Genomic DNA, 17,839 nt, shown 5'->3' on the forward strand with positions numbered 1-17,839 from the left:
CTACAGCAGATGTTACTGTTGCTTAACCACCAAACCCACGGACACAAACTTTTTTACCCTTTCTAACACACATGTTCCCCTTTCACCAGCATCTGACCTTTTTCCACTCATTTTGTATATGACCAAATTTGCAACATTGCAGGGACACCCTACTCAATGCCGTCTCAGCACAGCAGCCAGCCCTCGGTCCCTCAGATGTGGACAAGTAAAAGACCATTTCCTCCTAGCCATGACAAAGCGTTGAGATTCACTCTGTGAAGCACTGGTGTTTAGTGGAAAAGCTGATCTAAGATTGCGTACCAGCTTCTGCTGATACTCATGCATACATGCGTCCCTTTCTATGGCAGGAATTATTTTGCCAAATTTTGTCTTGTACCGGGGATCTAACAACTCAGTAGCCAGCATTACTTCGAATTCTGACAATCCGACGGTCATGTTGTAGGTAGTGCAGCAAGAAGGCGCTCATGTGTCTTGCGCATCCAGGAGGACCAAGTCCTTCCTCTGCCCTCTCCCCCCAACCTCGCACAACAGAAATGTGATCAAGCTCTCCCTCATCTACTAAGTCTTCCATGCCCATTGCCAGTTCATCCTCGATTTTGTCCTGGGCTCCTGCACCTTCCTCAACAGTTTGGCTGATACTATGCGCCCTTGTTAATCCCTCTCCACCACCGTCCCATGCCTGCCGCCTTGGTGCTGCTGAACGTGTGGACCTTGTAGATCTTGTTATTCCTTCCGCATATGACTCCTCCTGTACTACCTCCCCTTCCTCTTGTCCCACCACCTGACTCTGAATAATGTTTAGAGTGTGCTCCAGCATGTAGATGACCGGAATTGTCATAATGATAATGTCATCGTCTGCGCTAAACATCTTCGTCGCCATTTGTAAACTGTGAAGAAGGGTGCATAGGTACTTGATATGAGACCACTCCAGCAGCGTGATCTGCCCCACCTCTGGATCTTGTTAGCCCAGGCTAACGTATTGCATAGTCATAACGTATTGCAGGAGGGCTCGCCGGTGCTGCCACAGACGCTGCAACATGTGCAGATTCAAATTCCTGCACATCGCATTTCAGGCGGTGAACAGGCAGACCGAAAGACTTCTGAATCGATGCAAGTTGTTCATCTGCGGGGCGTGAACTGTGGAAGTGAGCACATAGCAAGCGTACCCTCTGCAAAAGGCCATGTAGACCGGGATAGTGGTTTAAAAATTGCTGGACAACCAGGTTCAACACGTGAGCCATACAAGGCTCGTGTATCACATTGCCCTGGCGAAGGGCCGCACCCAAGTTTGCATCATTGTCGCACACAGCTGTTACGTCACCAAAGGAGTCCGCTTAAGCAACTTGTACTCCGATCGCTAGGTGACACCATGTTCCTTTCGTATTTAGTGCTGTTGATGGGAGAGGAGTCGATGCCAGCGGCGCCGGTGGCCGCAGGTTCCGCACAGCCACTGGGCTGGGTTACCTTGAGATCTGCAGTACCACTGGCTGACTGTAGGTGGTGGTTGTCTCCCAGCTAAAGTACCATCATTCAGCTACAACCAATGGGAAGACACCACACCCTTTTTTAGGCACCTCCTGTCTGCTGACCACTGCCAGACATAGTTCTGAACGTCTGGTTCCTGTTCCGCCCAGTTCTGTTTTGTGATTTTGTGTGCCGACTACCGCTTGTTTCCTGACTACGTATCCTGCCTGCTGTTTATGTACCTCATTGCCCGATCCGCATTTGACCTCTGCTTGTTTTCTGATTAAGTCCTGGCCGTCCGATTCTGTTCATGTTCTTCAATTCATGGTTTGACCCTGCCTCACTACTACTCTCTTGGACTGCATCCTTCCACAGGTATTGATCACCTTGGGTCCTGTGTAATTCCAAATCCCTGTATAGGGGTTAAAGGGTTTCAGGGTTCTAGCGGTGCAGCTTGTTGAGTGGCTTCCCTCTAGCCTAGCCTTTACAGCCCGTCTGAGTGTGTGGATCCAGGCAGGTGTTGCACCATACCCTCTGCAGAAGGCCTTCTAGGCCGGGATAGTGTTTTAAAAATTACTGGACAACCAGGTTGAACACGTGAGCCATACAAGGCACGTGTGTCACATTGTCACGGCGAAGGGCCGCACCCAGGTATGCATCATTGTCGCACACGGCCTTCCCTGTCTGCTGGTTGAGTAGAGACAACCATTGATGAAACTCGGTCTCCAGAGCTTACCGTCCACAACTCCTCAGCGGTGTGACTCACATTTCCCATACATTTTAAAGTAAAGATTTGACCGCCTGATGGCGTTGAGCTCTGCTCCCAGCATAGTAAGGAGGTGTGCGGGATTCCTTGTGCACAGTTACAACGCGGGTGGCCTTACCAGACAGGTTTTGAGCGGAGGTTGAGGACCTAGACGAGGTTGAGGAGGCAGAAGCAGTGGAGGAACTTCTACATACAGAGGAAGGATTGACACACAACTCGTGGGGACTGAAAGACTTGTACAGCAGACCCGTCTCCATCTCTCACCATAGTTACCCAGTGCCCAGTCAGCGACATGTAACGCCCCTGTCCATGCTTACTGGTCCAAGTATCTGTGGTGAAATGCACCCTATCACACACAGAGTTTCTCAAGGAAGCGGTGATGTTGTGTGCGACATGCTAGTGTAGCGCAGGCACACCTTTCTTGGTGAAGGAGTGGCGACTTGGCATCTGCTCTTGGAGCACTGCTATGGGAATAAGGTCTCGAAAATCCTCTGTATCAAAAAGGTGGAAAGGCAGCATTTCCGTAGCCAACAGCTTGCAGATGCTGAAAGTCAACCTCTTAGGCATGTCATGCCCTTCTAAAATCATGTAAAACACAGCAAGGGGACTGCAACCACAGTCTCCCTCTTTTCCAAAAATTGGGAGACACACACACCACTTCACTGGCATCAGTTGTCCCCCAGTTGCAAACTTAAAAAGTTGATTTGCATGAAGCACTATCAAAAATCTACCAGCCTTTTGCCTCCCGAGGATGACACAGGGGTAGAAAAGTCCTCTCTAATCCATGACTTCTTCATCTTGGTTCATTTTTCAGAAAAAAGGGGACTCCAACCACAGTCTCCCTCTTTTCCAAAAATTGGGTCTCACACACACCACTTCACTGGCATCAGCTGTCCCCCAGTTGCAAACTTAAAAAGTTGATTTGCATGAAGCACTATCAAAAATCCACCAGCCTTTCGTCTCCCCTGGATGACACAGGGGTAGAAAAGTCCTCTCTGATCCATGACTTTTTCATCTTGGTTCATTTTTCAAAAAAAAGGGGACTCCAACCACAGTCTCCCTCTTTTCCAAAAATTGGGCCACACACACACACCACTTCACTGGCATCAGTTGTCCCCCAGTTGTAAACTTAAAAAGTTGATTTGCATGAAGCACTATTAAAAATCCACCAGCCTTTCGTCTCCCTTGGATGACGCAGGGGTAGAAAAGTCCTTACGGATCCATGACTTGTTCATCTTGATGAACGTTAGTCTGTCCACATTGTCACTGGACAGACGCGTGCGCTTATCTGTCAGCACACACCCAGCAGCACTGAAGACACGTTCCGAGAGAATGCTGGCTGCGGGACACGACAAGATCCCCAAGGCGTAAGTGGCGAGCTCAGGCAATTTATCCAGATTGGAAGCCCAAAATATGCAAGGCTCAAGTTGCACAGTAATGGCATTGATGTTCACTTGCAGATATTCCGATATCTGTGTCTCCTCTTTTTACTCGTCCAGCTCTTTTGTTTTCGCATGAGTATATTTCCTTGTCACTTTCCCATGTGTTTGTGGTGTCTTGTGAGTTGTTTGTCACCTTTTGGACACCTTAGAAGGTGTTTTCTATGTGTTTGTATGTGTTTGTGTTTGCCTGCCATTGTTTTCAATGGGGTTCGAGTTGGTTCATCGAACGTTCGACGAACTTGTCCTCCGTTCGACGAACCGAACCGAACTCGAACTCTAGGGGGGTGGCTCATCTGTGCTCCTGAGCAGTTGTCTTGCGGGGTCTGCCGGACCTGGGCTTGTCAGAAACATCTCCAGTCTCTTCAAATCTTTTTTAATTCTTTGTACTTAATGCTGAGACACATTAAAGGTGCCAGCCACCTCTGCAGTAGATCTGGTCTTCAGCCTCTTGATAATCAATGCTTTGGTCGCAGGGTGGATTTTTGGCATGTTGTCAGAGGTCAAGTTACAGTTCAAGTGAAGGTCTGGGGTGCTGAGTTTCTTTTTATACACACTCACTAATTAAGCAATAATTTAGTGAGCACAGGGGAAAATGTAAACTAGGATTCGGTGCATTATATGACAAGGCGACAAAACTTTTGTCTTGCCAAAATCTGACCTTTCTGTGTTCATTTTATGATCAATATTTCAGAAACTTTATTTTCATAACCTAAAGGGGTTTCAGCTTTTAAAAGAGTAATTTATAAAACCAATGGATGAATTTAAAGTCAGGTTATAAGTAGAGCTGATCGAACGCCCAAAAAACCGGGGCCAGCAGATCACTGAGAGACTTCAAAATAAGTCTGATCTGCTCCGGAATCCGGTGCCCATAAATCAATGGGGCCCGGAATCGGGAGATTAAAAACGTTTGTGGAGGGGATGGGGGGTAGGAGCGCGCATGGTGTACTCACTGACATGGCGGCACACTTCTTCCGAGTCACGTTTTTCTCTTCCGGAGCTGACAATTCAATATTCATTGTTTTGCCCGCCCACCGGCGCATGTGATTGCCTTAGTGGCAGCGTGGCAGCTGACTGCAACCAATCACAGCCAGCAGGACGGCCGATGGGCGGGGAAAGCAGTGTATCCGTCGCAAGTGTGACTCCGGCTTTTTTTTTCTTTTAAATTTAAATAAATAATTAAAAAACCCGACGTGCGGTCCTCCCTAATTTTCATGCCCAGCCATGGTAATTCTGGCTGGGGGCTGGTATTTCGTTCACCATTTTATTACCACAACACCCTGCAGCTCCGGTGATATCCACACGTCCCACGGAGACACATTCGGCTCTGCTACATGTCACGGCTAGCAACCGTAAAGCACGGCTGCCAGCTCTGAGTGTAGACACTCACTGAGCAGAGGCTGTGACAGGCTGGGCTGTGACATTCTCTCCTCCGCAGCTCCAGCCCCTCCCCTCCTCAGTGCCGGCTCGCACCCCACAGCAGAGGTCCGCTCTCACTGACCTCTGGCAGGGACACGCGCATGACACTCGGTTCTGCTGTACTGCCAGCGTGAGCCATGTGTCATGCGAGGGAATCGCACCGGTGCACGCAGAGACAAGTAATGGAGGTGATGGGGAGAAAGTGCTCCCTCTATCTTCTCCGCTCTTGTGATGCGATTGCAAGATCGCATCACAGTCGCATGACCCTCGGCAGTACGCGGTACGCAAGTGTATAAGAGCCCTAAGAAGTGTGCGGGTGATGATATGTCAGACTTGTGCAGGTCTGACATGACATCACCCGTCACAGCCTGCCACTGTCTGAACATGAGCGCGCATGTACCTAAAAACACATGCACGCTCCTGTCAGAAGTGTGTGTGGGTGATGCAATGTCAGACTCGTGCGGGTCTGACATGACATCATACTGCCCAGCCTGCCACTGTCTGAACATGAGTGTACATGTACCTAGAAACACATGCACACTCCTGTCAGAAGTGTGTGCGGGTGATGCAATGTCAGACTCGTGCGGGTCTGACATGACATCATACCTCACAGTCTGCCACTGTCTGAACATGAGCGTGCATGTACCTAGAAACACATGCACGCTCCTGTCAGATGTGTGTGCGGCTGTGCTGCGATGTCAGACTTGCGGGAGTCCCTCACAAGTGTGACTGCTGCCTAAGATAAACCGCATGCGTTTTTTTTTTTGTTTTTTTTTTAATTTAAATAAATAATTCCCAAAAAAATGACGTGCGGTCCCCCCCAATTTTCATCCCCAGCCATGATAACGCCGGCTGGAGGCTGGTATATTCTCAGCCCGCAGCCACCCGATATTGCCGCATCTATTAAGCCCGCTTTACACGCTTCAATATATCTCACAATCCATCGTTGGGGTCAAGTTGTAAGTGACGTACATCTGGCATCGTTAGTGAGGTATCTGCGTGTGACACCTAAGTGCGATCAGGATTGAATGCAAAACCGTTGATCGCAAACACATCGTATCTTTGTCTAGAATTGAACGTTTTGTTGCACGAACCTAGTCAATTGTAACGTGTGACATCCCTCATACAATTTTGATGTCTGAGGCTATGTGCGCAGGTGTGCGCTCTGCACCGCAGCTTAAAAAAGGTCCGCTTCAGAGCGCAGCTGAAAAGCTGCGTTCTGAAGCGCCTCACAATGTCTGTCATTCACTAATCTCCATCAGTCGGTCACTATCTCTGTCCCTCTCTCTGTCAATGTCAGTCTATCCCTCTTACCCCCTCTCTCATACTCACCGATCCCCGATTCCCGGCGCGGCGCTGCACGGTATTCACACTGCTCCGGCGGCTTTCACTATTTTGAAAAAGCCGGCCGCTCATTAAACAATCTCGTATTCCCTGCTTTCCCCGCCCACCGGCGCCTATGATTGGTTGCAGTGAGACACGCCCCCACACTGAGTGACAGGTGTCTCACTGCACCCAATCATAGCAGCCGGTGGCGCGTGTCTATACTGTGCAGTGAAATAAATAATTAAATATTTTAAAAAAATGGCGTGCGGTCCCCCCCAATTTTAAAACCAGCCAGATAAAGCCATACGGCTGAAGGCTGGTATTCTCAGAATGGGGAGCTCCACGTTAGGGGGAGCCCCCCAGCCTAACAATATCAGTCAGCAGCCGCCCAGAATTGCCGCATACATTAGATGCGACAGTTCTGGGACTGTACCCGGCTCTTCCCGATTTGACCTGGTGCGTTGGCAAATCGGTGTAATAAGGAGTTATTGGCAGCCCATAGCTGCCACTAAATCCTAGATTAATCATGTCAGGCGTCTCCCCGAGATACCTTCCATGATTAATCTGTAAGTGACAGTAAATAAACACACACACCCGAAAAAATCCTTTATTAGACATAAAAAACACAAACATATACCCTGGTTCACCACTTTAATAAGCCCGAAAAAGCCCTCCATGTCATTCAGGATGGTCCATTGTCGCTTCCAGCTCTGCTGCATGGAGGTGACCGGAGCTGCAGAAGACACAGCCGCTCCTGTCACCTCCACGCAGCTAATGAAGGCAATAGCGCGATCAGCTGAGCTGTCACTGAGGTTACCCGCTGTCACTGGATACAGCGTGGCCGTGGGGAACCTCAGTGACAGCTCAGCTAATCGCGCGGCTGTCTTCAGTTGCTGCGTGGAGGTGACAGGAGCGGCTGTGTCTTCTGCAGCTCCGGTCACCTCCATGCAGCACAGCTGGAAGCGACGCTGGAGCATCCTGGATTACGCCGGAAATGGAAGGCTTTTTCGGGCTTATTAAAGTGGTGAACCAGGGTATATGTTTGTGTTTTTTATTTCTAATAAAGGATTTTTTCGTGTGTGTGTGTTTATTTACTGTCACTTACAGATTAATCATGGAAGGTATCTCGGGGAGACGTCTGACATTAATTTAGGACTTATTGGCAGCTATGGGCTGCCAATAACTCCTTATTACCCCGATTTGCCAACGCACCAGGGCAAATCGGGAAGAGCCGGGTACAGTCCCAGAACTGTCGCATCTAATGTATGCGGCAATTCTGGGCGGCTGCTGACTGATATTGTTAGGCTGGGGGACTCCCCATAACGTGGAGCTCCCCATCCTAAGAATACCAGCCTTCAGCCGTATGGCTTTATCTGGCTGGTTTTAAAATTGGGGGGGACCGCACGCCGTTTTTTTAAATTATTTAATTATTTATTTCACTGCACAGTATAGACACGCCCACCGGCTGCTGTGATTGGGTCCTTCACTGGTGACCGCTAATCAGGACGCGACACAGACAGAGCCGCAGCATGACAATGAAGTCGGGTGAAGTTAACCCGAGTTCTTTCTGATCGTGCGGCTCTTTCTGTGTCTGCTGTCATCTGCCATTCAGCTCTGCTACATGGCTGTCTGTGTCTGCTGTCAGCAGCCATGTAGCAGAGCTGAATGGCAGATGACATAGTAAAAAACACATCCCTACACATTACACACGCTTGACAAGTCAATAAATAAAAAAAAAAAGGGTGCCCAATGCATACGTCACAGAACACATGATCTAAAGGATCGCACACAAAATTGATCAATTTAACATAGACTACTAACGCACGTGTGACAGCAAATGAATGACCTACGTGCAATCTCATAAGATCCCGTATGCAACCTGGGCGTGTCACATCGCAAATGCGATTGTACAACTAATTGCAACGTGTAAAGCAGGCTTTAGATGTGACAATTCCTGTGCGATATCGGTTCATCTTGATTGCCCTGGTGTGGTGGCAATCAAAGTAATATCAGGGGTTAATAACAGCTCACGGCTGCTACTAAACCCTAGGTTTGTGATCGCATGGGCGTTGGTGAGATACCTGCATCACAAACCTGTAAATTACAGTAAATAAACAAGACACAGAGAAATCCTTTATTTGAAATAAAGTACAAACGCAGCCTCCTCCTTCACCACTTTATTACCCCAACACAGCCCTGCAGCTCCAGCGTAATGCACACGAGATCCAGCGAAGACACATCCAGCTCTACTACATGTCAGAGCGAGAAGCCATAGAGCACAACTGCCCGCTCTGAGTGCAGCCTATTACTGAGCCGCGATAAGCGATGACTGCACGGCAGAGCTGTCACAGGCTGGGGGGCGCGTCAGCCAGGAACCAATCACAGATGAGAGGACGGCCAATGGGCGGGGAAAACACGAAAAGCTGTGTGTATGCGATGGACAGTACAGGAAGTGAAAGCGCGACCCGGAAGCCGTGTGCCGCCATGACACAGAGTCTCGGTAAGTATGAAACGCTAATTTATTTCTGATTTTGTTCATTTTTATTAATTGCCGAATTTGGATCGTGCACCCGGAATCCCGCGCCCGGGTGTGCCACAGATATAGTGCTGAAACCGCGCGGATCCGGACTTTTACAGTCCGGATCCACTCAGCCCTAGTTATAAGCTTTTATTTACATAACATGGATAAGCGACAGAACTTCTGTCAGGGAGTGTATTAATTGCAAACTGTTCTGAATTTTCCTATTATTTCCATTATTGATCTTTATTTTTAGTTTTATTTGACTATGTCTGCTATGTTTTTCCTTGCAGCTCATATTCTAATGTAGGTGAATTATATATTACTGAAACAACAAAACATTTTTTTGATTGCTATTAAAAAAACCTTTCTATCATAACAATTTTGAGTGCCGAGGTTATTTTGCAATATTATTTAGACTGGACCCCTCTCGAGCACCATATTACAATATAAAGGGAACCTGTCACCAGATTTTTACCTATTAAACTAAAAGAATCACCTTCTGCAGCTCCTAAGCTGCATTCTAGCAAGGTGCATCTTGGCCCTAACTCCCCTTCCAGACCCCAAAAATAACTTTATAAAACTTGGCCCTTAGGTATGCACAGCACCGACCTCACCAGCGCCATGCTCATACCCGCCCATAATCTCGCTCCTGCGCATTTAGCTCACCGGCGCGAGCTAGGGCAGCTATGTTTTCTGCTCTGCCCGCGATATGGCAGAGCGAACTGCGCCTGCACGAGCAGACCTAACTGCACAGGCGCGAGATTTGAATATGCGACGAGGAGGATGACGGAGGCGTCATCCCGTCAGTCAAGGAAGGAGGACGGCGATCAGCGGTAGGAGGGGGATAAAGGAGCAGAAAATGAGCCCGCCCATCTGGCCAACCAAGGTAATTTGCATACCTAAGGGACAAGTTTTATAAAGTTATTTTTGGGGTCTGGAAGGGGAGTCAGGGCCAAGGTGCACCTTCATAGAATGCAGCCCAGGAGCTGCTGAAGGTGATTCTTTTAGTTTAATAGGGAAAAATCTGATGACAGGTTCCCTTTAAAGTGAAGTTACATAGTTACATAGTTACTTAGGTTGAAAAAAGACCTAGGTCCATCTAGTTCAATCTTCCTCCACCAGTTCTACATTTAGTCACTAAGTCATTTATAACCAACAAGTGACATATATATTTTTCCATTACATATTTTACACGGTGTTCTCCTTTGCCAGAAGCTCCGATAGATCCAATTTGTAAGACGTATCTGTATTTTATCTCTTTTATTTTATACTATTTTTGCCTGTATTTATGTATGTAATGATTCCATCTCTGTAACTTTTTAAGCACTCTACATCTTATTGTATAATAAATCTAAAATGTAATACGTTTGTTCTTTGCTCCTCTACGCATAGCCATAAACAGTGACGAGGGCAAGTTTAGTTTGGTTGTGTTACCCTGTGTTTGCTAGAGTGAAAGAGATTACCTATCAGTCACTTTGGAAAGCTGGGTGGTATGTGTTCTAGTGCGTGACCCAGTGCAGTTGTCTCGTTGACCCATCAAAACAGCGAGTGGTGGCAGCGTAAACTGGGTTGTGTGGATGTGACATTAACTCATTGTTAGCCAATTGCAATAGGTGAGTACACGAGGTAGTGTGGGAAACGGAATACCCATGCACGGTAGCATCTGCGGCACGTGTGTCACAAGAGATTGATGTGCGTAATGAATCAGCGGCAGCAGTAGAGTGCCATTCTTTACAAATCGGTGGTAGAAGAGTGCTATTTTCATGACAAATTGGTGGCAGCGTTGGGAATGGGATATCTGCGTGATCGTCCAAGCTGCTTTTATGACACACCTATATTGATTTTAGAGCACAGTCAGATGGACACATGAACACAGCAATTTGTGCTTGATTAGTATTATGTATTACAGAATTAAAGATTTAGTTTCTTTTTCAGGTTGAAAGAAGCAGAAGACGTCTATAAGCAAAAGAAAGAAAAGACATCAATTGTAGTGAAGCCTAAACATGAGTCTGGAATTGTAAGTATATACAATTTTTACTTGTGAGTAGTACAATTATCTCTTAGGTTCTTGTTTCTATAGCATTTTCAGCATTATTTCTATAGCCTGAATTGAATAATCACATACATATTAGGTGCCACAATGGCCTTCTGTGTGGTTGTAGACTGAAATCTAACCTAGGCCTCTCTGGTAATAATGAATGATGATAATGCCTGTAGGGCTGCAGAATATATTTGTATTATATAAACAAGAGAAATAAATAAAATATGCAGTTGTCATAAATTATTATTATTTTAGTCTTATGCTACTGTTATAGACTAAATATATAGGGAAATTTGTCAACTTTTCATTACCAAGAAGGAAGAAATCCTTCTTCATGAATGTGCCATCTTCTTAATTGAGTGAGTAAATACATTTCAGGTGGTCCTGGCGCCCCTTAGTCATGGTGTTCACATTTGGTTAACCGTGCACTTATATAGATCCTCGTTCCAGTGTGAGCATCAGCTGCATGATTATGTTTAATTGGATAAAAGTTTTTGTGAATAAACATTAGTAAAAACAATATGTGAGCACTAGTGGCGTAACTAGAGTTTGATGAACCCCGGTGCAAAGTTTGGCCCTGCCCACCCCCCTTCACGTACACCAGTTCTTGGGGTACCGGATAATGACACTGACACTTGGCTCTTACACTTAGGCGGGCTTTGCACGTTGCGACATCGCAAGCCGATGCTGCGATGTCGCACGCGATAGTCCCCGCCCCCGTCGCAGGTACGATGTCTTGTGATAGCTGGCGTAGCAAAAATTATCGCTACGCCAGCTTCACATGCACTCACCTGCCCTGCGACCGTCGCTCTGGCCGGTGACCCGCCTCCTTCCTAAGGGGGCGGGTTGTGCGGCGTCATAGCGACGTCACACGGCAGGCGGCCAATAGCTGCGGAGGGGTGGAGATGAGCAGGATGTAAACATCCCACCCACCTCCTTCTTTCTCATTGCAGCCGGGAGGCAGGTAGGAGATGTTCCTCGCTCCTGCGGCTTCACACACAGCGATGTGTGCTGTCGCAGGAACGAGGAACTACATCGTACCTGTCGCTGCACCGACATTATGGAAATGTCGGAGAATACACCGATGATATGATAACGACGCTTTTGCGCTCGTTAATCGTATCATCTAGGATTTACACACTACGATGTCAAAAGTGACGCCGGATGTGCGTCACTTTCGATTTGACCCCACCGACAGCGCACGTGCGATGTTGCAATTTGCAAAGCTGCCCTTAGCACCAAGGTTTCCCATGATCTTAAATCCCTCTATCAGCACCCAGCTTTCCTATGTTTTGATATCCATCTTGTCCTCGGCACCCAGCTTCCCCATGCTCTGCTATACATCTTTCCCTCAGCACCCAGCTTTCCCATATCAGAGCATGGGAAACCTGGGTGCTGAGGGAAAAAGCCTTTTCCCCCCTCAGCACAAAACGTTCCCATCTCATGCTTGTATCTTTGTCCCCCCTCGTATATAGTTCTCCAAATATAATAATGGCCCCCACATAGCCTTCCATACAGTATAAAGGGTGCCACATAACCCTTCTTATATTAGAATGCACCCCCATGGTCTTCCATGTATTATAATGCATTTTCCATAGTTTTCCATAATTCACCCCATAGTTCTCCATATATTAGAATTCAACCCCATAGTACTCCATTTATTATACTGCACCACATGGTCCTCCATATATTATAATGTACCCCCAAAGTCCTCCATGTATTATAATGCATTTCCAATAGTCCTCCATACATTATACTGCACCCCATATTCCTCCATGTATAATACACCCCTATAGTCCATGTATAGTATTCTTCATATTGTATAATGCATCCCCATAGACGTCCATGTATAATGCATCCCCATAGACCTCCATGTATAATGCAGCCCCATAGGCCTCCATGTATAATGCAGCCCCATAGACCTCCATGTATAATGCACTCCTATAGTCCATATATAAGGTGTCCTTCATGTTGTATTATGCAGCGCCATAGACCTCCATTTATGATGCAGCCCCATAGACATCCATGTATAATGCAGCCCCCCAGGCCTCAATGTGTAATGCAGCCCCCAGGCCTCCATGTATAATGCAGCCCCCCAGGCCTCTATGTGTAATGCAGCCCCCAGGCCTCCATGTATAATGCAGCCCCCCAGGCCTCTATGTATAATGCAGCCCCCCAGGCTTCCATGTATAATGCAGCCCCCAGGCCTCCATGTATAATGCTGCCTCCCTAGGCCTCCGTGTATAATGCAGCCTCCCAGGCCTCCATGTATAATGCAGCCCCAGGCCTCCATGTATAATCCAGCCCCCAGTACTCACTGATTTAAAAAAAAAAAAAAAAAGTACTCATCTCTCCTTGTTTCACCACTGCTCTATACTCATCTGTCTCCTCATTCCCCCCACTGCTCCGGTCAGCATCCTCCCGTTCTGCGCTCTGCATGCCTCAACACAGCAGTCGCACAAGAGTGATGTCACCACGCAGGCACAGGGGGAGAATTATGATGCATCGAGCTGCATGCGCCATTTGATGCTTCATCATTTCTGTGTGCGATGACTTGCGAGGGGGGCCACTGACACCAGGCCCCTCTGACTCACTAGCGGCCGCATGGTCTGCAAGAGAACAGTGCAGCTCCTCTCTCACAGAGAAGAGCCGGCTGCTAACCTGCCATGCCCGGTCGCAATGGCGACCTCTGCGACTACTCGTTATGCCCCTGGTGAGCACATTTATCTGATTGAAGTCAATGCAAGGAAAAAATCCTAAATCAGTTTGCAAACCATCATTACATTTCAAGTTTATAAAGTATATACACTGGAGTAAATACAGAGATATTTTCATTAGAATTTCAACTGCTCAGTTACTTAATAACAAAGAATCATGTGCATATGTAATCTTTACATAGACAATGTGGACAATAAGGACTAAAGTCAGTATATGGTGAAAATGACCAAACTGTCACCATTGCAATAAAAGGATAAAATATATTAATAGTATAACATTATATCTCTTCGTATAATTAATCCAAATGGTAGCATTGTGTTTAATTTGAATATCCTCCATGCCTTTCTATTTTTTAGATTTTTCCTAATCGCCTCCTCTTTTATGTTTTTATTTATTAAAGAAACTGGATAGAAAAACAGGAGCGAATAGGGTTTTATGTATAGTAAGTGGGATTGGATATTAAACACAAGGAAGTTGGTCACCTTGAGCAGTTGTGAAAAGTCACAACTAGAGTTGAGCGCGGTTCGAGGTTCTCCAGTTCGCGGCTCGAGTGATTTTGGGGGCTGTTCTAGATAGAACTAGAACTCGAGCTTTTTGCTAAAGCTCGATAGTTCTAGATATGTTCGAGAACGGTTCTAGCAGCAAAAAGACCAGCTAATTACTAGCTGGCTTTCCGCTGTAATAGTGTAAGTCACTCTGTGACTCACACTATTATGAAATTTCAGTGTATAGTTTGTGCAGGAACAGCGCATTCAGATCACTGCTGTTTGGATAATGGCGATCGCCATTTTTTTTTTTCCTTGTCTTCCTTCCCTAAGCGCGCGCGTGTAGTGGGGCAGGCCAGCATGTCAGCCAATCCCAGACACACACACAGCTAAGTGGACTTTTAGCCAGAGAAGCAACGGCATGTGTGATAGGATGTCCATGTCACATGTCCCTGCATTATAAAAGCGGCCATTTTCCTCCGGCACGCCATTATCTGCCTTTTGCGTCCTTGCTGTCAGTCAGCTGGCGCAGCGCCTATCTCCGATACTGCTGTGTACGCTCAATACACAGCGCTGTACAGAATAGGGATAGCACTTTCTATCAGTCCTTTTAAGGGCTATTACCGGCAGGGTCAGAGCCATAGGTGACAGTCAGGGCCGTGAAAACAGAGTTTAACAGCTACACAAGATGACAGCGTCTGTGTAGCTAAGGTCAGGGATTTCCTAGCTGCATTTCCCCATTAGGAGGGATAGAAAGGCAGGCTTCCTTTCCTCTACCCAGAGACCCACAACCCTGCCACTGTACCCTCCTGCCCTTTGCACACTCAAACTCATTGTTACTAAGCCATTATACTAGCAAACACTGAGTGAACTTCGTGGCATCCTAAAAGTGGCTGTTGGACTTCTGTATTGTCCCACTAGTGCAAAGATATTTGCAGCACGTCTGCCTGCATTGCACACTCAAACTCATTGTTACTAAGCCATTATACTAGCAAACACTGCTGCCAGTTTAAGGGCCGTAGTTGCATTGTCAGGGATAATTATTGTTGTTTATTCTGCTGTTAATAAAGCTAGACCACCGCTGAAATCTACACCACCTCTCAATTTTTACTACCACATTTTAAGTGCACAATCTTGTCGCAATCAAAATGAGTGGCAAAATGACAGATGCTGGTGGAAAGGGGAAGAGGCGTGTTGGAAAAGGAAAAAAAAGGGTTTGTCCGTGGGGAAGGTGGCAAAGCTCCATTAGCATCTGCTGAAGATAGACCATCTTCCAGCAAAAGTAAGATGTCTACTACTTACCGTGGACAATCCAATGTGCTCCCTTTTTTACGGACACGAACAACTGGAACAAAGGTAGATGATGGCCAAAAAAGGAAAATGCTTGAATGGATCTCAAGTGGTCCAACAAGTGCCCTCTCCGCCACCTCAACTACCGCATCCAAAAAACACCAGTCCTCTGAGTTGTCATCCCAATCAAACTTGCTTTCTCCCAGCTCTGAAGTCTCCTTCTGCCCTGCACAGTATGGTGCAACTATGATGGCTGAGTCTGCAGAGCTGTTCAGTCACAATATAGCCTGGGAATCAGAGGTCTGCTCCCAAGCTACAGTGAGTACAGACCAGGAAATGGTCTGCAGTGATGCCCAGAACCTTTGTGACTCTCATTCAGGCCGTGAGGACCAAGTTTTTGAGCATAATGTTGACCCTTTTTCACAAACTGTAACACCTGTTGTTATAGACAATGAGGAACATACTGATGACGATGAGACGCAGATACCAGATTGGGATGACAACTTTAATATTCAGTCAGGGCAAGAAGAGGCTTGGTCTGAGGGTGAGGGGAGTGCAAACACAACAATTGATGAGGAAGTTCTAGATCCCACCTACTGTCAACCCACAGTCAGGCCCTCGAGGAGGTCAACAGAGACGGTGGAGGAGGATGCAACTGACGACGACGTTACCTTGCACCTTCCTGGACAGAGTAGGAGTACTGGTAGCACGTCTACAACTGCATCCTCAGCCACCACTGTGCCTCTGAGCACTAGTCGGGGTGGATCAGCAGGTCGCATGCCCTCTAAGCCTTGCCTAACCTGGTCCTTTTTTGACATAGCAAAAGATCGCCCAAATTATGTGATCTGTAAAATTTGTCATGATTCTGTTAGTAGAGGGCAAAACCTCAGCAGTTTGACAACTTCTTCCATGAATCGTCACATGAATAAATATCATATGTCCCGGTGGGAAGCTCACCGTGCTGCAATGCGGCCTAGCGGAGCGAACCATCCACCGCCTGCCCCTTATAGTGCATCCGCGCGCTCTTCATCTTCTAGGACTGTGGGGACAGCTGTCACACCTGGTTTTCCACGCACAACTTCCACCACTGTAACCGCAACAGGCAGTTTGCTTGGTAGGTCGTCAATTGGTTTGGAAGGGGAAACAAGTACGTGTGTACAGCTCTCTCAGACATCGATAGCACCAACGTTGGATGAAGGCGACATCATGTCTACGCCTGCACTTTCCTCACAAAGCTGCATTTTTCCAGGGACACCCTACTCAACACCGTCTACACACAGCAGCCAGATCTCTGTCCCTCAGATGTGGACAAATAAAAGGCCATTTCCTGCGACCCATGACAAAGCTAAGAGGTTGACTTTATCCCTCTGTAAGCTCTTGGCTACCGAAATGCTGCTTTTCCGCCTGGTGGACACACAGGATTTTAGAGACCTTATGTCTGTCGCTGTGCCCCAGTACCAGATGCCCAGTCGCCACTACTTCTCTAAGAAAGGTGTGCCGGCGCTACACCAGCATGTCGCACACAACAAAACCGCTTCCTTGAGAAACTCTGTGTGTCAATGGGTGCATTTCACCACCGATACTTGGACCAGTAAGCATGGACAGGGACGTTACATGTCGCTGACTGGGCACTGAGTTACTATGGTGATAGATGGTGAAGGGTCTGCTGCACAAGTCTTGCCGTCCCCACGACTTGTGTGTCAATCCTCTGTCTGTCCAAGTTCCACCACTGCTTCTGCCTCCTCCACCTAATCTGGGTCCTCCACCTCCGCCCCAAGCCTGCCTGGTCAGGCCACCAGCGTTCGCACTGCGCAGAAGGAATCACGCACCCCTCATTACTATGCTGGCAGCAGAGCGCAACGGCATCAGGTGGTCTTTAGCTTGACATGTCTTGGAAATAGGAGTCACACAGCGGCTGAGTTGTGGGCAGCTCTGGAGACTGAGTTTAATAAATGGTTGTCTCCACTCAACCTGCAGCCTGGTAAGGCAGTGTGCGACAATGCTGCAAACCTGGGTGCGGCCCTTCGCCTGGGCAAGGTAACACACGTGCCTTGTATGGCTCACGTGTTGAACCTTGTTGTCCAGCAATTTTTAACACACTATCCCGGCCTAGATGGCCTTCTGACCAAGGCACGAAAACTGTCTGCTCACTTCCACCGTTCAATCGCCGCAGCTGAGCGACTTGCATCGCTCCAGAAGTCTTTCGGCCTGCCGGTTCATTGCCTGAAATGCGATGTGGCGACACGCTGGAATTCGATTCTGCACATGTTACAGCGACTGTGGCAGCACCGCCGAGCCCTGGTGCAATACGTCATGACGTATAGCCTGGGCCAACGAGATGCAGAGGTGGGGCAGATCACCCTGATGGAG

The 17,839-nt window shown here is 47.5% G+C and overlaps 1 protein-coding gene across 2 annotated transcripts in view; it reads left to right on the top strand.

Annotated features, from left to right (window-relative positions):
- The window catches only part of FMN2 (formin 2), a 2,161,480-nt gene that overhangs the window by 2,132,850 nt on the left and 10,791 nt on the right, over positions 1-17,839 (top strand). For both annotated transcript variants that reach the window (XM_075339745.1, XM_075339746.1), the window contains one exon: positions 10,871-10,952. In XM_075339745.1, the coding sequence (XP_075195860.1) occupies positions 10,871-10,952 (82 nt within the window). The remainder of the gene's footprint in view (positions 1-10,870; positions 10,953-17,839) is intronic.

This window comes from Anomaloglossus baeobatrachus, chromosome 3, assembly GCF_048569485.1.
Source record: "Anomaloglossus baeobatrachus isolate aAnoBae1 chromosome 3, aAnoBae1.hap1, whole genome shotgun sequence".
Classification (NCBI taxonomy): Eukaryota; Metazoa; Chordata; class Amphibia; order Anura; family Aromobatidae; genus Anomaloglossus; species Anomaloglossus baeobatrachus.